General features: G+C 42.8%; 1 protein-coding gene and 1 long non-coding RNA gene across 3 annotated transcripts in view; one reads left to right on the plus strand and one right to left on the minus strand.

Moving 5' to 3' along the window:
* The window catches only part of acot7 (acyl-CoA thioesterase 7), a 35220-nt gene that overhangs the window by 11836 nt on the left and 377 nt on the right, over nt 1-23007 (plus strand). For both annotated transcript variants that reach the window (XM_019868127.1, XM_019868126.1), the window contains 5 exons: nt 2246-2337; nt 3111-3222; nt 3429-3515; nt 13733-13849; nt 15871-16055. In XM_019868127.1, the coding sequence (XP_019723686.1) occupies nt 2246-2337; nt 3111-3222; nt 3429-3515; nt 13733-13849; nt 15871-16055 (593 nt within the window). The remainder of the gene's footprint in view (nt 1-2245; nt 2338-3110; nt 3223-3428; nt 3516-13732; nt 13850-15870; nt 16056-23007) is intronic.
* On the minus strand, nt 7454-23003 carry LOC109514765 (uncharacterized). Its single transcript, XR_002168049.1, has 3 exons — nt 22413-23003; nt 17537-17542; nt 7454-7465 (listed from the first exon to the last, which is right to left on the minus strand). It is a non-coding gene; the product is annotated as an uncharacterized LOC109514765 (long non-coding RNA).

Consider the following 23007-nt stretch of genomic DNA (forward strand, 5'->3'; position numbering starts at 1 on the left):
TGAGGGGGCGGAGCCTGGTTTCAAAGGCACTATATTTTGTTCAAAAAGAGTTTGTGCAGTTTTTAAGCTCACTTCACAAGGGACAGAACTCATCGTCAAGCTTCAACAAGAGAGCGGTGCGAGCAATACTAAGCTAGCGACAGCACTGTATACAAGCTAATGTTAGCCACGGCCACTTCATTGGTAGCATGACTTATCCGGAATAGTGTTACTATTACACGAAATTTATCAGTTCAAAGTTACATTTTTTGAAAGGTACCAAGAGTTGATAAATTTACTTCTTGAGCAAAATTATGCTAAGTACACATGACCTCTGAATCCTCTCAGGGGCCTGAGGTCTCTTTGCTCTGCTTCTGTTTGCTAGACTTGCCCAGTTGTTAGCAAACCAGGGATGGGTGTTTTTTTTTTTCCTCATTATTTTCGAGAGGTGGATATTCCAAAATAGCAAAGCTCCTACAGCTCAAACTAACAGCTCAGATTGAGGGTACGTGTGTGTGCCGGTGACAGTAGTGTGCCAGTAATTTGGATATATAAGATGATAGGTCATTCCTCCTCGGGCGCAGTGGTTTTGTTAAAAATAAATACATGAAAATCAAAAATGTGTTTCTGGATGAATTCCCAGATGCAGAATTTTAATAATCCGTGTGCATGAACTGTAACCTTAATGAGACCATCATGCTGCTTCGGTGAACACACGACGGCTGCTGTTGAAAAGACAACATGGTCGAACATTGACATTGTTGTCATTCAATGCAGGGGAGGGGGGACCCGAAATTGAAAACCATTCCCTCGTTAGATTCTGGCCAAAAAGGTCATCAGGGAATGGTCCGCAACGGTCACCTCCTTCACCCCACTCTCGCTTCTCTTCCTCCTCCATCCTGAGCACAGTTCATTTAAAATGTCTAGCAGTGGCTAATAATAGACTGGACTCGAACAGTCTTGGTGGAGTCAAGGATATGTAAATATGACTCTTTTTTTTTTTCCTGTGGGCAACTTCCTGATTGTTGACAAGGGCGGGAGCCAATGAATGGAGGAGGAGAGAAGAGGGGGTTGGCATGGCAACGGTGCCCGGGCCGTCGGCGCCGTTCTAACTCGGGTGTAAGATGCAAATGCTACACCGCCGAGAGAAGTCTGTTTTCAGCCTGTGCTATTGTGGTTACGAATTGTCACAATTTACATATTTTTTTTCTGTGATCTTGTTATATGTTAGCAGGAGGTTTTCACAATGTTTTTTTTTTTTTTCATCAGCTACATGCAAATGTTTTCTGCCCAAATAAGACACCGTTAAATGAGTCAGCCCCGTGCGTTCCTCTTGTCCGAACGCCTCAAAATAGCTTCCAGTTCTCACAGTTAGCAAATTAAGTGACAACGTGTTGGCAGAATAGAACTGATATCACCATGACAACCTCTCCGCCAGATTGCTCTGAGAAGTGATTTTTTTTTTTTTTTTTTTTTACACAAGGTTTGTTGTCTGATCTCCTGCCTCTTGGTGCTGCGAGGCAATTGAAATGTTCCATCCCTGCTCAATGTTACATCTTGTAACTATGCCGAAACAGGAATTAATATAATCTTGAGTTCATTTTTAATTCAATTTTGGCAAAAGAGACCCATTTGGCCTTTTGCAACATAGTTAAACAAAAGGCTGCACAAAAATGGCACCGCTCTGCAATTACAAAGTAAGTTCTCTTATTCCAAGATGGCTGACCGTGGGATACATATTCCGGATGCAGACGATTACCTCAAGAAATTTCTAGAGTCGGACTGCATGTAACGATACTTTTTGTGACGTATACTTTATGTAGTTTCAAACCGTCTTCTAATTTTGGCCAACTTGTCAAGTTTGGAGCACAATGGTCTGTGATATTCATTAGGGCTGAAACAGTTATTCAAATAACTCTACTCGCTGATAAGTCATCTGTTTTTTTACACACTGACAAATGTGACGCACCGAGAGTGTGTAAATGACATAGAATGTCCACACACGGTTGTCAACCTAATTCTCTTGAAAGTTTTGAATGATTTCCTCCATGTCATAGCAAGCCTTTGTCATTTTGTCATAGTCAACTTTCTACCTGTTGCAGCTCTCAACAGGTTGGTCTCACCGCTAATCAGTGATTGCTTCGCACGGGCCGCGCATCTCATTTCTCAACGTTTCAAAACGTCCCGAGAGAAGAAAGCTTCCCGATTCCCGGTGACATTTTCCTCGGGTAGAAGACTTTGACCTTTTTTTTCTCGATGACTGCAGGTGCCAAAAAGCTGGTCAACAGGGCCGTGCTGTGGTACGTACCCTGCTCTCTGCAGAATGTCGACAAGATCATGGAGGTGCCGCCCATCAAGGTATGTCGAAAACGTCAGCTTGCCCTGACCTGAATCAACCAAAGTCTGACATTTCACCAGGCTCCTATCTTTCACGGAGAAAAAAGGCCATCCGATCAAGTCATAGTCACGCAACATTTCAAATGCCCGTTTTAGTCATCTTGCCTGAATGCCTCTCTGAGAAATCCTCATTAGAGGGACTCAGTGCAGTAGTGTAAGGCTCTCCTGTGTCAGTGCCGTGCATCTCTTCCTTCTATAAATGTCTTGTAGAGTTTTCGGTTTGTCCTTATGCGATGAGGAAATCACGTATCTGATTTCGACATCTTTAAGAATATTCATTTTCTGAAGATGCAGGGAAACCAGTCCAACCGGCCTCTCACCCAAAATCAGCTAGGTTAGACTCCGGCTCACCTGCGATGCCAGCGAGGATAAGCAGTCTAGAAAATGGATGGATTGATGGAGTGCTCAGAAATGAGTCAACAGTTTGCATCAAACAAAAAAACAACATCGATGTCCCTCATCTCTTCTTTACATCACAAAACAGTCCCCCCCCCCTCATCAAGATACCAAGAAGGGCAATATGAAGATTATTTTCAGCAACATAAGACCCCCCCCCCCCGTCCCTCAGCTCCCCACTTGAGCTCTTTATCTTGACACAAGATTCACACACCAGATGCCAGGTAAAGGAGACGTTGCAGTTTCATACTTGAGGAACCGGCGGATAAAGTTTTCCATGACATGATTGCATAGTAATGAAAAACATCACACGGCAACGTTTTCCCCGCAATGTGTAGTTTGCGGCAGAACAAGAGGAGGAGGGTCAGAAGCGGTACGAGGCTCAGAAGACGGCGAGACTGAAAACCAAAGAAATGGTTGAAGAGGTCATGCCACCTCCCCCCAAGCCAGGTAACAGACTCGCTTTCGAAGGAATGTACTGTAGTTGCATCCAAAAAGAAGAAAGTGTGTACACTGAAGTAGTCTTTCGATTAAGAGAGGACACGTCAAAAGGCACAGCACGCTGCTTTTCTCTCATGACCGCATTAGCAGTTTTGTAGTTGTAGCAGCATGTCAAGGCAAACTGCATGGGAATGCATTATTCTTTTGCATTGCAGAAAAGCACAGCGTTGGCTTCAGCCAGTCCAGTCTGATCCATTTGGTGGGTCCCTCGGACTGCACGCTGCACGATTACGTTCACGGAGGTGAGTTCATTGGCTTTTGCCTCAGACATTCCAAACTGGCTGAAAAAGGCCATGTGAAAGAGTTACTAGTGGTTGGATGGATCACAAACATTTTTTTTTTTGTAATCAACCATAATGTGATGAAAGTCAAATCGAGGTCAATTATGTCATTTATATTTTTTTCAGCACAGTCCCTAATGATGTAGCAGTAAAATAAAAATGTTTTTTTTTTTTTTTTTTTTTTTTTTTAAGTGTGGTATTTGCACCCACTTTGACAATGAACGTTACCGCCACCTGCAGGTCCGGAGTGCAACCGTTTCATCACACACTGCTTTTCAAACAAGCTTTAATGTCAGAGAACATTACACACACAAACACACACACACACACACACGCACGCACGCACGCACGCACGCACGCACGCACACACACACACACACACACACACACACACACACACACACACACACAAACACAGCAATACTCTTCGATCACTTATAGTCTGCACTTTAGTTGCCTTTTGAATTATTGCTCGAAATTCTTTGGACACATTTATAGCCACTGCCCAAAGAGGGCTTAACATTTTATATTTATTGCGTACCTCTTTCAGCACCTTGCTGTGAAAAAAAAAAAAAAAAGCCTGACTGATGCCTTTTGGGCTGTCAGTATCTCAAGTGTGTCAAGACTTGGCTTTGGACCCAGTGGTGAATTTAAGACCAAAAATCTGCATATTGAGGCTGGTTTGTAGATCAATAAAATATAGCCGTAATTTAACATTTGGAAGATATAGTATCGATCTTCCTAATGTCATGCAGGGTGTATTTTGTGTCACACCTCAGACACACATTTGCTCTCATGTTGATAGATAGGCAGGAGAAGCAGCGATTTTATCTATAAAGTACAATCAGAATTCTCAACAAATACACACAATTCATCCACTGTGGTCAAATATGAATTGTGGGATAGCTTCACACACCTAACCATAAATATAGGTGCTATTTTGTCTGCAGTTTTTTTTTTATTTTTTACTCCATCTCAAACATAAGCAATACAAAGAATACAAGAGGAAGCGGCATCTCCGTGTTTGGGTTTCAACATTGAAGCAGACTGAACCCACCCACGGCCTTAAAGTGTTGTGTGGATGTCCCTCGGGGGAGGATGAAGTTGAGACCTCCACAGAAGAGAAGAGAGAAAAGGGAATCGGAATGAATCACAGTTGTAGAAGAGGGAACAATGAAAAAAACAAAACAAAACAATGTCTACATCACTGAAGTCAGTTTAATTTTATGACTCTCGTGACTTTGCTTATGACCTTCAAGTTGGTAGAATTTGTCCTGTGCAGAAGAGGAAATTCAGAAAATGATTGAAAAAGCAAAGCCAGGTTGTAGGTCAATTGAGCTTGTGTACACAGTAAAGCGTGCAAGGCTTAGGATCTTTTGCAGCAAAGCCGGGCGGCCCGCTGGGCGGCTCTCGAGGACCAGACTAGGGCGCCTTTGGTGTACTGTATACGGTTTTGGACATTTCTGCCAATGTCATGTGCGTAAAGAATGCATGAAGAACAACAGGAGAGATGTGAGCGAAATGAACAGCGGAGAGGCGCATGGTGGGCAGGACTAGAGATGGAAGTAAACAGGGCGGGACGGATAAATGTTGCACGTGTCATGCTTGGCTTTTTAATTTGGAGAGCTTGCTGAGACATCTGGCCAATTAAGAATCAAATGGAACAAGCGCAGCCCCACACACCCACCACATGCGCGCGTGCACGCGCTCGCACACACACACACACACACACACACACACACACACACACACACACACACACATACGCACTGTCTTTATATATGGTTTTGCTCATTAGGGCAATCTTCCCCTTTGCTCGCCGCTGCTGCTGCTTGCTCTACACTTATTTTGTTTACATAAGCGGGAGTCAGGTCAGGCAGCCCCCATTACACCCCCCCTCCCCCTCACCCCAACTCTCTCTCCATCCCTTACTTGAGAAAATTAACTTCTATTTGAGAATACAAACTAATCATTTTCTGTACGTTTTCCCTCCACTCGGTGGAAATGTGACCTAGTTAGCCGCAGCCTTAGGAGACGTGAGCCACACGCATCAACACAGGAACATTCAAGAGCACGGCACATGAATATCCTGCTGGTTAACACAGAAAATCCGGAGGAGAGCTCTCAGTGAATACAACAGCAGGGGCATGGCTGACATCATCATCCATTTTAAAACATAAGACGAGCCAATGCAATTTAGCTGCATAATCGATGCATTAGGCAGTTCTCTCTATTTGGGCCGTTGAATATTGTTATATTTCCGTCCGAGTATAAGGCACACCTTCATTGAATGGCCTATTTTAAAACTGTTTTCATATAAAAGGCGCATAAAATAGAAGCTACAATCGTGGCTTTGTCTTTTTTTTTTTTGCATTATGTCGTAGTACACAATATTGGCATGACGAGTTTAGTGGAGAATTGAAATTCTAAATGTACCGTAAACAGTGGTACCTCTACTTACGAAATTAATTGGTTCTGGAAGAAATTTCTTCACGAGGAAAAGTAGAGACACGTTTTCCATGTAAATGCCCTAATCCGTTCCAAGCCCCCCAAAATTCAGACATAAATGTTTTATAAAGCATAAAAATGCATCAAAATAAAGCATAAAAATGCATCAAAATATGAAACAATTTATTCAGTCAGAAGTCGAGACGGGAGAATCCAAGTAAATCAAACACACGCCCAGCCACTTAAATGAATGCCAAAGGAGAGAATCAAAACCTAAATGCACCGGCAGTGTTTGTTGCGAGCCATCGTTGAAAATGCTATTTTCCAGAGACAGACTGATGTCATGAAACTTCACATTCCCTCTCGTCTCAGTTGATCATTCCTTTTCTCTGTTGCATGTTCACAGTTGTTTGCCTGCTCCTCCTCGTTAATCCGTCATCAGTCTATGTTCTCAGTGTACCACCTGTTTCCATGGAAACACCAGTTGATCTCCACTGGTGGACCCCGTCGCAGTCTAATTAAAATGACAGATTGACAATATATATTTTTTTAAAAAAGCAGCAACAACATCAGATTGATATTGTTTGGTTTGATTTCTCCGTTGAAAGTGACAAGACATTTTTAGAATTGAAAATAATGAGTGACGTGCACAAAAACAAATGTACTCGACAAAGTTCCTTTCAAATGTGCTTTTCGCAACATTCTTTTGGGGACTGGCATGGTATGTCACTTCGGATTTCTTGGGAGCTTTAGATTGATCCAAAAATATTCAGAGGATTCCTTTTGAAGTTCCTCTCTCCTGTTCTAGGTCCTAAAACACCTAACGGTCATTGACGTTGAAAGAGTCTGTGTCAAAGCACTTCTTGATAGTGGATGTTCTTTTTGTAATGTTTTGACAGGTGGTCCATCCATCCATCCTTGCTCTGATGCAGTGCATTGGTTAAGCACAGATGTGTTGCTGTGTGTGCATTCAGTTGAGACTCAGCACTGCACTCTTGGCAATGTAAAACTAATTCTAGCTCCGAGAAATGTTATTTCGAGCCCCAACATACATAAATGTAGATCAAGAAAAAAAAAAGATCTCACAATCCAATGAGAGAAGAATCCAAGTGTCATTGTTCAACTACAATACTGTTTATCCATCCATCCATCCATCCATCCATCCATCCATCCATCCATCCATCCGTTCATCCATTTTGTAATCCGCTCATCCTCGCTAGGGTCCGGGCATGCCGAGCCTATGCCAGCCATCATCGGGCAGTAAGCGGGGGCACCCTGAACGTGTTGCACACAAAGACGAACAACCATCCGCGCTCACACTCAATTTCAAGTGTTCCATTCACCTGCCATGCATGTTTTTGGAATATGGGAGGAAACCGAAGTACCCGGAGAAAATCCACTCTGGCATGGGGAGAACATGCAAACTCCACACAGGAAGGCCGCAACCGGAATGCAACCCTGCACTGTGAGACCGACGCGCTAACCCGTGCACCAACGGTCCGCCCTTTTCTGACTTATATAAATGACAAATCATATGGCAAAATATAGTCGTACACTGTCAGTATGATGAGATGCATTTCTGCGTCCTTGCAAGCCGCGAGCACAATAGTAAACATCCACTTATGAAGTCGAACATTTCCCTTCCCAAAAGTCCATCTCAGTTGCGGTGCCTGTTGCTGAGTGTGCACAATAACGCAGTCAGCACTTCTCGCTAATTTTTGTAAGGAGTGTGCTTCATAAAGCCTGAAGGAGACCACTTAGAAAAACAACAGTTTATGGTGATTTCCGCCATGATGTGGGGAGATTGCTGGGAGGCACCAACATTAACAGGAGCCGTTTCCATAGCTACATCTCATTAGGAGGCAGTTGGGGCAATTTGATGCTGTCCACGATCAAAGCACTTGCAGCGGGGGTGGATAAGAAGGTGAGCAGAGGGCAACGATGGGAGCTTAAGAAACGATAAAAGGACCTACAGTAGTTCAAAGTTTACTCATAGACCAGATGGACATCAATATGCCGATTGCTTTTACCAACATCCGGCAAATCAAGAAAATTATAGGATTGAGATAAATGAGTAGCCGTGTAATTTTGAGTGAATCATCATTGCTTGCTTAGACGTGCGCAATTTCAAAACAAGAAATGAGGATAAAATGAATTGAAGACTATACTGGTTGAACTCATTCAAACTGTATCATTGCAATCCGCAGCTCTGAACTTGCTGTTGAAATGCTAAGTAAGCACCGTAAATAACCTTATATTTTTGCAGCTCAAACCTGCAGGGATGTGTCGGCGTAAGAAAGATGTGTGACATTTATTGACAGTTGAAAATTGACAGTTGAACGAGGCATGTTTTCAGCGCGTTCAGCAGACACACCCAGCGTTTGGGAGCGGTGAGAAGGGCTTGATTTTTTTTCGCAATTTTGAAGCCTCATTATATCATCCTTGCTTTTCCGTTCACATCTGCTCCTTTTAAGACTTTACGGAAAAAGTCCAGTCAATAGCGCCTGTTGAAAAGAGGTTTGACCAACTGGCGACCAAACCAGGCTGTGTGTCACCTGTAATCAGGCCACAATGGAGTTCATGGAGCTTGATGAACAGAGAGGCTGCGGCATTACGATTGTGAGGTTGTGGATGATTTTATTGATGCCTCAAACTGCGAAACTATATTCCTTGACCTATATTTACACACCTTTATCTGGATCTTACCCAAAATGATAATGGCGCTTTCTTGGTCCTGGCTCTACCACACGTTGTTGATATTGGTTAATGCTTTTGCACAATAGACCGTATTCACATCATTTTTATTTTGTACAGCATATTAAAAGAAAATACCAGGGTACTCTACAAGGCAAAAATGAGAACGATGAAGGTGCGTGTGTATGCGTTTGTGCCTTTGACTTAGTGCACATCGAACGTGAAAATAATTGAGTTCTCTCAACAGTATTTCATAGTGATGCATCGTCACCCAGGGAGTCCTCAACGCCACCAAATAAACGGTCTCTTTTCCTCTTGACAATATCGCAGGCTGAACATTTCAATAATGAAGCTCGAGGGGGGTCCATATATCTTGTGGTGTCAAGACTGCGAGAGGTCATGCAGACCTCACTCTTTTTTTTTTTTTCTCCACACTCTTTACAACAGCGGGCACTCGTATCATGTGCAATGTTTAAGTGGGTTCATATGACATGTTGATGCGCTATTAAGACTCCCTTGAAGACCTCCCTCGACTGTTCCGCTACCACGGGAGCATAATGTATTTGAAGATAAGTGGGGGGAGGAGGAAGGGGCAAGGAGTGTGGTCACAGGGGTATTTTGCCCTCTGGCAAACTGGGTTGCACTAGAGACTGGCTTACTAATTGGACTTTTCCCCCTTTTGGAGTGAGCTCTCTGTCCTCTTCACACACAGCGACGCCATGACACTACGCCACCCGACCACCCCCCACCTCCCATCCACCCCCCTGGCTTGTTCCCTCCCTACGGCAAAGGGAGTCATAGTGTGCCATGTCACCCTGCAAATGTGTAACGGGGGCCCTTGGGCTGTCTTGGCCTTGCTTGTCCTCGTTTTCAGTCTCACATTTAGTCTCAGCATCAACCTTTTATATCAGCTCTACAGTACATGGTGTAAAGGGAACTGTATTATTTGCTATACAGTGAACCTCTGTTGATCGCGGAAGGACCATTTTTAACCCCCGGGGACTGTAATGGGGGTCTCACACTGACGAGGAGTGACTGTGTGACACTGAGTTTCACCGTGTGTATCGTTTTGCTTTTCTCCTGAAATGACAACAATGACAAGAAACTTTTCTCAAGAAATAATTTCTTCATATCACAGATTCTGCTTCATATGAAACACTTTTTTGGTGTGTGTGTATGTGTGTGGGCAGAGGGACAGTTCAAGGAGGCAGGACCCAAAAGGAGTCAGAGAAACCAAATCCAGGCGTACTGAAGGGCTGGGCGCGACTTGCTAGGCAACAGAGAGTACCACACTGAATTCAGGGAAAGGCAACCAAAAACAGAACAGAAGGAGGGGCCACACAGTGGAACACTGACGATCAACACAATGGACTCTTAACACAAGTCTTCTTGTTTCACCCCTTGTTAGTCCCGCAATGTGGAAATTTGCAATATGCAGCGTCACGATGTATGTTGCTCGTGGTAAACTCATTTTATAGACTCGGTTGCTCTGAGTCACTCACAAATGCGATTCAGTTCTCCGATTCACTTGAGTGTTGTACATGCAGTACCAAGAGCCGGTTAGAAGACACCTAGAATCCCAATCACGATTCCTTCTTAAGTATGACGATTGGAATCATTAACTTCAGCTTCCTTGTACGTGTTCTGCCTCAACCGAAATAAGTGGCAGAAACGTGACCGTGGCAGCCACGCTCAGGGCTCACGACCAATTGGCGAGCCGCTTATGTCACACACTTCTGCGCCGCATTTTGTCACTCTTCTGCTCTAATGTTGTTCACTTCTTGCACGCTCCGCTTCTCTTTCAGGCTTTTGTGCAGCACGCTGCTGCCACTGTCTACGATTGACGCGCTACACATTTGGGTCGGTCTGACCTGCTGTTCTAACTTCGTGCGTCTACCGTCACAAATTCGTTCGGTTGCAGAGAGCCAAATAAAAAGCTCTCTCTCTCTCTCTCTCTCGAAAAAGAATAGGAAAAAACGTGATGATACTCTGTGTAGATAAAAGTTTGATTGCGCTGCATGTCAGTTGGAATTAGCATCCTTCCTGAAATTGTTCCCGCAATGTTGGAAAAATAGACTCTGTCATATGATGTCTTGGTTCGATGAATAATTTAGCACTTTGTCCAACCCTTGATTGATTCTTACTCATTGTTTAGGATTATTACTCATCCAGACCAGCGATTCTCAAACTGTTTACCGCAAGTGCAACCCTAAAAATGTTTAGCTCTCTAAATACGACCACAATGACAAAAATTTAAAACAGAGTAGCATCGAAGGCCTGTGTTAATCAAAAAAAAGAGATGGAAGTTTTAATTCGGAAAAAGTATGTTTATATTACCTTGAGCCACTGTTGCAATGATTATGCACAGTTTGTACATAACACCGCCCTTACACATAGGATAATAAAAACATTTACTTAAAAAAAATTTGTTTCACCTGAATAAATAAAGATTGTACCTCAATAAATGTTCGAATCTAAAACTTTTCTAAAAGATCACATGCAAATGTATTGTACTTAACAGTTAAATACAAGTGAACTGTACTCAATAAAACTAAAATTATGTTGAGTTATTATTTATTTATTTGTTTTTTGCATACCAGTAGAGGGATCTTACACGCTTTTGAGAAGCACTCATACGACCACCAGTGTTGAACTTGAGCTAGATTGCAGGTGGAAATAGAAAGTTGCCTGTAAAGATCTACGATGTATATGCTGTATCGAAGATAGGGGTGTCAAACTCACATTTGTCGCGGGCCACTTTGGAGTTACGTCTTCCCTCGGAGGGCCGTTACGACGGTGAAATTGAATCAATGTTTCATATCGTATATTTCATCAAATCATATTCCTACTTGCACACAACAAATTGATCGATTACTAGTTTGCTCAATTTGTTGTTTGTTCAATTATTGTTCAAGTGAGTGCGAACAGGGTAAACAAAAATCTCACTGTTATTGCAAATGACATTTCTACATTTTGATGCAGATTTTAGCAAGGATCATTGAAGTTGACAGGCATGATTTGCTTTCGCGGGCCACATAAAACGACGTGGCGGGCCAGATATGGCCCCCGGGCCTTGAGTTTGACAGTGTTCTAGGACTAGGCAGTTTTTTTTTGTTCAGCGATGGTGATAGGGATGAGGTGGGCCACAAAGTCATACATGTTGTAGAATGTCAGGGTCGCCCTGATATTTAAAGGGCATCCGGCAGAGCTTGATGAGCTCAGAGGAGATGACTGGACTTTAACAAATGACATCAGATTCGGGAATGAAAATGTTTTTGACAGCACGGGAAATGGGAAGTCACGGATGGTACAAGTGAATGAGGCAGAATCAGGAAGACGCACCGCTCTCCAAACCTGACCAAAGCTTTTATGAGTCTTATTCGCAAAATCGCGGTTGGCTTTTCATAGATTTATGAGGAACAACACGTCGGGGTAGTCTGAAACTTTATTCGAGGAAGCAAGTGAACAGGCTGCCTTTGACGTGAATGCGGCAGGCAGCACATTCTTCTTTCTATGTACTCCCACACATCAGGCTCCCAACACCGTGCAGATGGTCAGCGCCAAAAAGCCATCCCAAGCAGACTTATTGATTTTGTGTTGCGAGTGAGACTCTGGGGGAATGAATCTGGCAACTACGTTTTATTAGTAGAAATTGCAGTGCTTTCCGAAATGGCATGGGGATGTTGATAGATGTCACTGAGACAAAATGCCGAAAAAAATCCAATGAAAACGCTCACGCTGCTGAACGCCTCTTGGCTGTGAGTGGGGCATGTCCCTTCCAAAAAGGTAATATGTTGCCTCTCCTTAGGTTCTGTCTTTTGAAAGTAAATCAGAAGGAAGGGATGGCCACCTGTTCATTTCTTTCCTCAAAACAAAAGCAAAGCACAACTTGTAAAAATAAAGGAAGCAACAATGAATGGCATTTATTGCTTGCGGTAACTACATGTGCCAATCATCATCTATGCTGCTTCGGGACCAATCACTCGTGCTGTTATCATGATTGACATGTCCATGCATCCATCCGTTTTCCGATCCACTTTATCCTCACAGGGGTTGCTGGAGCCAATCCCAACTGTCTGCGGGCAGTAGGCGGGGGACACCCTGAACCGGTTGTCAGCCAATCGCAGGGCGCACACAGCCGATCAACCATCCACGCTCACACTCACACGTTGGGACAATTTTGAGTGTTCGATCAGCCTGCCATGCATGTTTTTGGAATGTGGGAAGAAACCGGAGAACCCGGAGAAAACCCACACAGACCCTGGGAGAACATGCAAACTCCACACAGGAAGGCCGGAGCCGGGATCGAAACCACGACCTCTGCACTGTGAGGTCGACGCGCTACCCGCTGGATCACTGGGCCCCCCAGTTTCCTTCATTTCAATCACAAATTCAAAATGTCACTGACAAATCATAAAGTAAGCCGTCATTTCAACGGGCGCATCTACATTTGTGCTCTTTTATAATCTGCAGCTTTCGTTGCACTCCCACTATTTCTTTCTAGCTCTTTAAAAATTCATCAACTTTTAATGTGAAATCTGGCAAAGTGCCCGGTAAGCTTTCTGAATTATTTGACGTGGTCTGCAAAGTGAAAAATCACCCAAAATAATATATCACCCTGTTTTCAACGTACCAAATATGCTAGCACAGTAACATCACAGCAAGAAGGTCTTGGTTTCATCCAACAAAGAAAATGAAACACTTTTTAATACTTTCTATCTTCTTCCTGTGCTTTTTGTGGGTTTTATGCGGGTATTCCAGCATCCTCCTACCCACCGAAAACATGTACGTATCCAAAGTTCATTGAATGCTCTAAACTGTTTCATTTCATGTGCAGTTTCGTTAAAACGGTGTCCAGCAAAGTTAACCTATCCAGAAATACCTCGAAATTCTGGAACTTCTTGACATTGTACAATTCATGGTACTACGCTCTACTTACTTCTTCGGACTTCCGATGGGAAAGCGAACATATCTACTGATCCTCTTCGTAGATTTCTAGCGTGTGACTGAAGTATGCCTGTTTGTGTGTCGAACAGGCGTCACCATGAAGTTGATGGATGAGGTTGCCGGCATTGTGGCAGCACGCCACTGCAACACCAACATTGTCACCGCCTCTGTGGACGCCATCAATTTTCATCGCAAGATTAAGAAAGGTTGTTACCATGACGATACTTTACTCCTGATGCCCATTAATGATGCTCCGTACTGCCATAAAAGGCATTCAGAACTTCTCCAAAGTTGGATGAGACCTGCACTTTGGTTTTGGTCCATCGTCAGAGCATTTCGTGTCGGACAAAAAAAACTTTTTTTTTTTCATGACCACAGGCTACTAAAAGAAAAACTGGCAGCTGCAGTTGAGGAAATAATAATTTTTTTTATACATTATCAGTTCGAATTGCATAATTCTTTGCTCAAATCCTCTAGTTTGACCAAAGCGCTTCTTAAAGCACAAATGAAATTTCAGTGTGACCTTTTTGACACCACTTAACCCCAATATTGGTCTCATCCACGCAATATGTTTTGAAATAATATAAAGTTCAACCTTGGTTTCAAATTTTTGCAAAAGCACATTTGAAATCTCCCAAGCGCATGGTGAGAAATGTGTGATGGGCTGACAAAACAATGCTTGAAAATTCTAATGTATATACCTGATCGAGACCCTTGCAGCCGTTTTATTTCGCTCATTTTAAAAATGATCCTTCTTCTAAAAACTGCTTGATGCTCACTCCTAAAACCCACACAATCAAAAGAGACTACGGTACTTTATCTACTAAAGTATGCAAACGATAGGATTCTACATCTAGACGCGACATTCAAAAGAATGTTTGCAGCACAGAAAAAGACATGTTCATTTTCCTTCGACTCTAGTTTGTTATTTGAGCTTCAAAATAGAACACAGACTGCAGGAATAATGCCTTCTTTCCATGTTTCCGTGGCAACCCGCAGTAATAACACACTTTGAGCACATTAAAAGGAGTAAGGAAACAACCCCGCTGGCAAAAATGGAAGAAAACTTTTTTAAATGAAAGGACATGCAGTTTGCTCCTTCTTTTGATCAGCAGATGTACCGTATATGTATTATCATATATTTAATTAAACAAAAAAATGGTATCATACATTTAATTAACATTTTTAAAAATGTGTAGTCTTTGACAGGTTCGTTATTGAATTTCTTGTGCCTGTCTTTGTGTCTCTCCGTAGAAGTTGAACATGATGTTTATTAGACATCATGGGGAAAAAAAATGTTTTTCATGACTTGACTTATTCAGGATTTTCTCTCGTTTTTCTTAAATTAAAGTACAATACACACTCTTCGTGCGCGGTATTGATGTGTATAAGGTATATATAATATAAGGGATAAATTTGCCCAAAGACAGATTTGGAGCCCACTCTCCAATTGCAGTAATTTATTACATCTTTGTGACACCTTTCAAGTGCTCTGCTCAGTGTGACAGAAATATTCAAATTTTATGCCCGCATCACCTCGCTGATGTCCCCAGTTATTGGGGAATGCTTGTTGAACACTATTTTGAAGCTGCGGCTGGTGCTCCTTCAGGAGTTGGACCGGGCTCATTTTTCCAATTGCCCGCTTCTTCTTTACCCTCCTGCAAGACTGAGAGATCTTTTTGGGGGAAAATTAGTTGATTTATTGATTTATTTTTAAACTACAAAGCGATGCAATGCTGCGATGGACTGCAAGCTAACAAACACTAACCTAAGGCACGTTTAAAAATTCACTCTGACATCCGTATAGTACGCTGAGAGTGAGTGTGTTCGGAGAGAGTGCGCTCCGCTCTCATTAATTTCCAAATGCTGCCAGGAACGCCCGAGTCGGAGCGCTACTCCCTAATGCCATTTTTGGTTCACTCTGAACGACAAGTTTAAGTGATTCTCTCAGTCTCCGAACAGTCGTTGGGAACCAATGTGCGCGCAGAAAATATTTTAAAACTCGCAACCTAATGCACAGATTCACCCCCCGCCCTGTCTCGCACAAACACACGTAGGTTGCCTCAGAGCCAAGGCTATGCTAGCTGGCTGGCGGGGAGTCCGTGGCGGCGGCTGGCCCTCGGCCCCGGTGTACCGCTGTGCATGATCACATTATTCAACCTGCAGTCTGTCACTGTACGTAAACACAAAAAATACATTTTCCTTTTTCCCATCTTCCTCTGTCAAGGCTGTGTGGTGACTGTGACAGGCCGTCTCACGTTCATCAGCAACAAGTCCATGGAAATAGAAGTGGTGGTAGATGCCTGCTCGCTGGTTGACACGGAGAAAGTTAGCTATCGCGCAGTTTCTGCCTTCTTCACTTTCATCTCGCTGGACAAGTATGGCAAAGCTCAGTCCGTCCCTCCTCTTAAGGTTGGTACCATCGTGCAGACTCTTAAATATGACGCTTAAATGTTTCCCGCCCTGTTGTAACATATCACGTTATTCACCCATGTCTGGATCCAAGGGAACAAAATCTATTCAATCCTTAAAATGAGCAACAATTTACAACCTCAGTGTGTGAACTTGTGGAATAAGATTTTAAATTAGGATCGCATGAAACATTCATTGCGGCCTCAGAGCCTTGCGTACAGATGGAACATCTACTATTTAATTCATTGTCATTTTTTTTTGGACCAATTTACAAATTGTCCTTTAAAACGATAAGATTTGTCTGAGGAATAATCCTGCACTATGAAGAGCCTTAATGGGGACGTTTTCGAATGTCTGTGAGCACTCGACATTTACGATGTTGAGTGAGAATGAGGAGTTTGAAACAGAATTCTTTTTCGAGCCAAATTTGAACCGGCTCATTGGGCTTCTCTGGAAAGTCACACATTACTCAAGTATGACATTCAGCCACTAACACAAATATGGGAATGCAAGTAAATATGTGTTCATAATTTGATGTTAAACCAGAAATTAATTTCGCATTAAAAATAAAATTTGGTCCAAGAGCTTCCACGTGCTGGTGTATGAAGCATCTTTCAGCACTGTATATAGGTACACATACATAATGATTAAGATTATTTTTTTCAGGATTATTTGAATCAAGTTTGAATCGGAATGAATTTCTAATTAACGAACCATTTGTGCCATTGGAAAAAAAACCCCGAAATCTTAAGATATGTGTCCATATAAAATGACTTAGGACGAAACAAACATTTAAGAAGCTCGAAGTAGAGACTAACGAGCCATTGGACTGAGATTTGTTACGTGGGAGAAGTTGGTGGTGGTACTTTAAGGATTATTATGTGGTGATCATGATCACCTGCCCACAATAGAGAGACAGCGCCTGTACGGTGATTCGTTTAATTTAAGCTCCGTTTGATTAAATGCATCGCGGTATTGTCGTGAGGATGGTTGATTACTGATGCCCTAACAAGATCCCTGAGCATTTGCTAAATATTTGGCTGATTTAGCACTTCCTACCTGCATACAAACTTTGTGTCTTTACCTCCGGAGTGCAATGCTGTTGGAACTGGCTGTGCAGCACACGCCCTCATCCATATCCTGTTAAGATGCAAACACACTACCATCTCTTTTAATGAAGCGACTCGACTTTTTTCAGGCAGCATTCTACAGCGCGGATACTCTGGATACCGTAGATGTAGCCCTTTAAAACTTTTTTTCGGCTAAAAACCTGGCTGTTGAGACGTAATTATACAACTTTTAATTTGTGGGGGAAAAAAAATACTCAATGATTGTGTCACGGGACAAGGAAGAATCAGGTTTAAAAAAATGAATTGTTGTGAAGCTAATTACCCACAGACACAGACTTAAATATGATGGCCTCTTAATTAGCCCCTCGTGGCTGAGGCCAGAGGGCAGCCAATTTATGTTGCCGCTGATACTCACAACTTCTGTTCGGCTTTCAATGAAAACTGTTATCGGTACGTGTTTTGTGCCAGGATGCCTGTATGGAGTAATGAGGTCCTCTCAAAGACCAAATGTCACTGTTTGCTTCGACCCTTCAGAGTGCCGTATTATCCGCACTATAAGGCACTTCGGAGTATGAGGCGCACCTTCAACGAATGCCCTATTTTAAAACGGTTTTCATATGTAGGGTGCGCCACATTATAAGGCACGTAGAATAGAAACTACAAAAGTAGCTGAGATTGCGTTATGTATCCACAAGAGGGAGCTACGCTAAGGGAAATACAGTACATTACAATACAACTTCATTTATATTGCGCTTTCACAACCGCTGCAGCTGTAACAAAGCGCTTTACAGAAGATTTCAAATACTAAGTCCAAGAAAGCTGAATATTGACCCATATATATAAGGCAATCGGATTGAAAGGTGCACTGTCAAAAAAAATTGAATGCTTTTAGGTGCGCCTTACAGTGCAGAAAATACGGTAAATTAAAGTCAAATGTAAATGCAACACTATTACTCAAACCAACTTTGCAGATTCACGGCCATTTGTCAATCTCCTCCCAAACACTTTCTCTAGTCCGTGTGAAGTGCATGTTGGACTTTTGATGGTGTGTAGGTCGGATACATGCGACCAGGCCATTCAGACGCCATTGGATACGTATCCGATCTAGGACCACATATGAAGGTCGCATTTGAAAAAAAAATTGAATGAGCCATTCATAATGTCATAAAGAAATCAAAAATAGGTCACATATGGGCCAAAATATCCAACTTGGGTCACATTTTGCCGCATTTTGAACTTAGCCATTCTTGATTGGTTGATTGAGATCTTTTGAACTCAATGTTGTCGGCTTCAAGAACGAGTCTTGCACTTTGTATTGTGCCAGCCTAAAACAACAAGCTTGAAAATTCTAAATTTGTCCGGGGAAAAAAACATATATATATATATATATATATAAAGGTGTATTTTTCTGCTCATTTTGCATTTGTCGTCGTTAGTCAGTGCACAACATATGATATGGGAACACATTGTTTTGAGAACGTAAAAGCCAAAGATGGCGAGCTAATTTCAGGGGAAAAAAATATTTTTTTACAGTTTACTTGAGTACATTTCAGACTGTACAAAGAACATAATGGGTTAATTGCGGTACATTAAATGTACGTTTATGTGCTGTGGTGGTAGGTGAAGGAGGGGCTTCGGATGGTGGCAGTTGGAAAATGCACCTGGGTTTTTTTTTGTTTGTTTGTTTGTTTGTTTTTTTTGGCGCATACAGACATTTGAATTCCAATCCACCTCTGCTTCCACTCTACATTTTTAGAAGCCCCTACCACCCCCCCATCTTTATTTGACACAAGCCCGTCCATGTTTGCTTCACCTTTTTGCGTATCTGCTTCCACGCATTCATTAGAGCCACTTTTCCATCTCGAATGAGCTGCTCCTGCCTTTTGTTTTAATCGCACGCAAGCTTAGCCAGAATAGCCCTTGCTGTAATGCACCTCCACGTCTCGATTCCATGAAAAGAAACGCAAAACAACAAAAATGAGCTCTCCTGATGATTTTAATAATTCATCCTCGGCTCCGTAAATGGAACGTGCACGGCCGCGATTCTGTTGCTGCGTGCCAAATGAAAAGTGTACGTGTGCATTTGTTGAGAGATAATGTCGGCCAAAAATACAGTCAGATAAAAAGGATTGATGTGCTAGCTTAAAAGAGAAAGCTCCTGAATGTTTGTGGGTGCTCGCGCGCGTGTGTGCGGGCACCTGTACGTGTGCTTGTGCGCGTGTGCAAACGTGCATTAGCTTGACGACCAAGCGCGTTCATTTCTCTGCGAAACAGAGACTATTTTGGTCTTCTTCTTCTTAAACACGGAACAGAATGAGATGGAAATGAGGGAGCACTCATGTGATTCTTCTTACTGACTCCACACCTAACGTCTGTCGCTCGTTGCAAAAAGAGACGCATTATCATGAGCAGGGAATAAGATGCAACACATCAATCCAATTAACACCTGCTAGTGATGGGACTTTAATGAATGGAAACGTGACCGTAAATTTGCAGTGCAAGCTAGATGACGGCGTATGTACTGGACAGTGGAAGGACCTTGTTTTGTTATGTGTTATGTATCCCCCTATTCTCCCCACTCCCCCCCAAAAAAAGAGTCTTTCAACAAATTGATTAATTCGCCCCCGACGCCGGTTTCACCAATCGACACACAATTTGAAATACAGGTCGATCGTGATAGAATGCGCAAAAAATAATAATAATAAATAAATAAATCTCAAAGACCCATGAGACACACTAAAGAGGAATGTGGCCGTTATGCTTGAAATGAGGCGTTTTGAGCTAATTTCAGGGCCCTAAATGAGATCCAACAGGAACCGGGTACCATAGAAAAATGAAAATCCATGACTTATTTCCACGCCAGAATGATTGTAATTGTCCATGGACACCCCAAGCCGTATAAAACACTGGTGTCAAACTCAAGGCCCGGGGGTCACATTTGGCCCGCCACATCTTTTTATGTGGCCCGCAAAAGCAAATCATGTCAACTTCCATGATTCTTGCTAAAATCGGTACCAAAATTTCAAATGATCAGCTGTAGTAAGTAACGTTGAAATTTCACTTTTTTTTTTTTTTTTTAATAACCCTTTTTGAGGTAACTTGAATAAGTATTGAACGTTGAAATTTCACTTTTTTAAATAACCCTTTTTGCGGTAACTTGAACAAGTATTGAACAAACTATTATCCTTGACTTCTGATTTCAAAACTAGTCATCCATAATAATAGGATGAGACAATTAAAACATTTATTTCATTTCACTGTCATGCCGGCCCTCTGAGGGAAGCCGTAACTACAAAGTGCCGTGCAACCATAATGAGTTTGACACCCCTGGTACTATAAAAGGATGACTTTTATATGAAACAGGATTTAGTGAAAAGAACAGCAAATAGGTTAATTTTTTTCAACATTGCCTTCCTAATATGCAGCGGAACACTGCGCTCGCATCAAGTCCTCCATCTTTGTATGTACTGTAACATCCGCCAAGAGGCACGGCGTTGAAAAAGACGCATTGATCAGCGCTTGTGGCTTTAATTAAACCTTGCGGCTTACATTTCCATTTGAGTCACCATACATGATCTTGGAATAGACGCCGACGCAATCAAACGGTAAGCGTCTTCACCGATGAATATTTGATGACTTGGGGGCCGTTTCAGCTCCAGTTGTGCTCTATAAATAGTTCAGGTGAAAGACAGCTTGTGCTATTTTTGACTGCTGGTGCTTCCCCCCCACCACCCTGGCACCCCAGCACCCCTTTCTGTCAACCAGGCTTCCTCCCCACTGAGCCCACTCTGTGTCTATTTATGGAATTGGCCATTTTCTCTCAGCAGGGTCTCAACAATTGTGTGTGTGTGTGTGTGTGTGTGTGTGTGTGTGTGTGTGTGTGTGCGCGCATGGTGGGGGATGTCATGTAAATTGGGGAAGGAGGACAGCGTGGGGGCAGTGGACACGGGGGGCTGGTGGTATCTCCCGTGAAAAAAAAGCATCATCATTTTTTTGTGTTGGGCCGCAGAAAAAAAAAAAGATAAGCGAAAAGCATTCTTTGCCGTATTCCACTTCCATCGTCCTCTACATACACTCCAGTGCATTATATGACACGTTAGCGCACTTTGGATGCTGTCACTGCACTGCTTGCTCTCTTGGTATATTTGAGAGGCGGGCCACACTCACGCCACACTTCCTGGCCCCTCCCCTCTCCATTCTTCCCCTGCCCTCTCACGCTTCTCATCTGAATCCATCGAACTTGGATCTCCTTCCCCAGTTCTGCCCTCGCTTCCTTTTATTCTTTCCATTTCTTACATCACCCAGCATTCCATCCTCTGCGGCTCCCTTTCTTCATGCCTCATTCTCATTTTTCTCGCTCCCGTCTAGTCTTAGTCTCCCGCAACTCTGCCCCTTTTCCTTCACCTTTGTTCTTCTCCTTCCTCCTTCCTTCCTTCCTGTCCTCCAACTTTTCCTTCCTTGCTTCCTTTGAGATTGCTTTCCTCCTGCCTTCCTTAGTGGCAGCGACTCCACCGGTGTCCCCTGACATGAAAACAAGGCTGGCTGTCATGGCAACCTGCTGTAATCCAAGTAATGCAGTGTTTATTTTTAGACGGCAAGCCTTCAACTTGATAGTCAACAGGTTCATGGCGGCAAGCGAAACAAGGGACATTCGTGACTGCAGCCCAGTGTTGATTTCCGTGCATCGTAAAGATTTGGGGATGCAAGGTGTAAAATTGGGGTCATGTAAATGGTATTGGAGTTGTATTATGATAAAAAACAAAAGAAAACAAAACAAAGAAAACTAGTATGGAGCAGTCAAGAGTATATATTTTTTTTCCGAAATGACAATTTGATATGTGTCCAACATTTTGCCTAATAATAATAATCAAGTTTTACCATATTCTTTGAGACGCAGACATTTGGTGTACAATAACACAACGAAACACGCAGGACTGCTATCGGAGAGCTGGTAGTCATTAGCGGTAGAGTAATCATAGTTATTAATCTGCAGCTGCAGTGTGAATAGCAATTTCAAGGGAGCGCAATGTACACTTTCTAGTGGCGCTCTCAGCAATACTGTGTGTCTCGGTAAATTTAAAGAGATAAAGCCATTGATCATGGCTTAAAACACTGACTAGTGATGAACTCCTTTGTACATTTCTTATTTTTCTTCTTTTTGTTTCAAAATAACTCAATTCATTTTGTGTCGCTTGTTTTTGAAAATCAGTCTGATGGGATAACACACATCATTTTACATTCCATTCCACGACACCCTCGACACTCAAATCAAGCCAACCTAAATAACCTTGAATGGTCATCCCATTTGAGAGGTGACCTTTGCCCCCGTCCCAAAATGCTGACATTTTGTCATATGTGCTGCCACCTTGCTCCCTCCGTAAAGTTAAAAGTGCCATCTGTCAGCTCAGCGCTCGGTGCGCCGCTGAGTGGCAGGTGCTCTTGAATGTGCCAACCCCCCCCCTGGTGTGAGCAGATTGGAGAGTCTCGGTCTGAATCAGCCATGAATGCGGATATTCGCTTGCAGAGTGTATTTAAAAATAAACAGCCGCACGCGTGCTCCCCCTGTCTGGTGAGGTAGACGAGGGAGAGGACCGACTGCGCTGCCAAAGTTGCCACGGGCATTGTTGCTGTGGGTGGCCGCGCCGTTTTAAGTGGCGAGGCGGCGGAATTGAACGACGTGGGCAACCCTGTGAATTTTAAAGCCTGTTTGAGTTCAGTGAAGGTGAAAAAAGGAGGTTTCAACTTTTTCAGTTTCTGAGAGAGAAAGAGAGAGAGAGAGAGAGAGAGAGAGAGAGCGAGCGAGAGATTTGGTCAACAGCAAATTTTAAGTTGATAGCTAATGTGCTTATATTTTGCAATGTCCGTTTCTTACTTTCTTTATA

The sequence above is a fragment of the Hippocampus comes genome, unplaced genomic scaffold (genome assembly GCF_001891065.2).
Source record: "Hippocampus comes isolate QL1 unplaced genomic scaffold, H_comes_QL1_v1.1 scaffold157, whole genome shotgun sequence".
Classification (NCBI taxonomy): domain Eukaryota; kingdom Metazoa; phylum Chordata; class Actinopteri; order Syngnathiformes; family Syngnathidae; genus Hippocampus; species Hippocampus comes.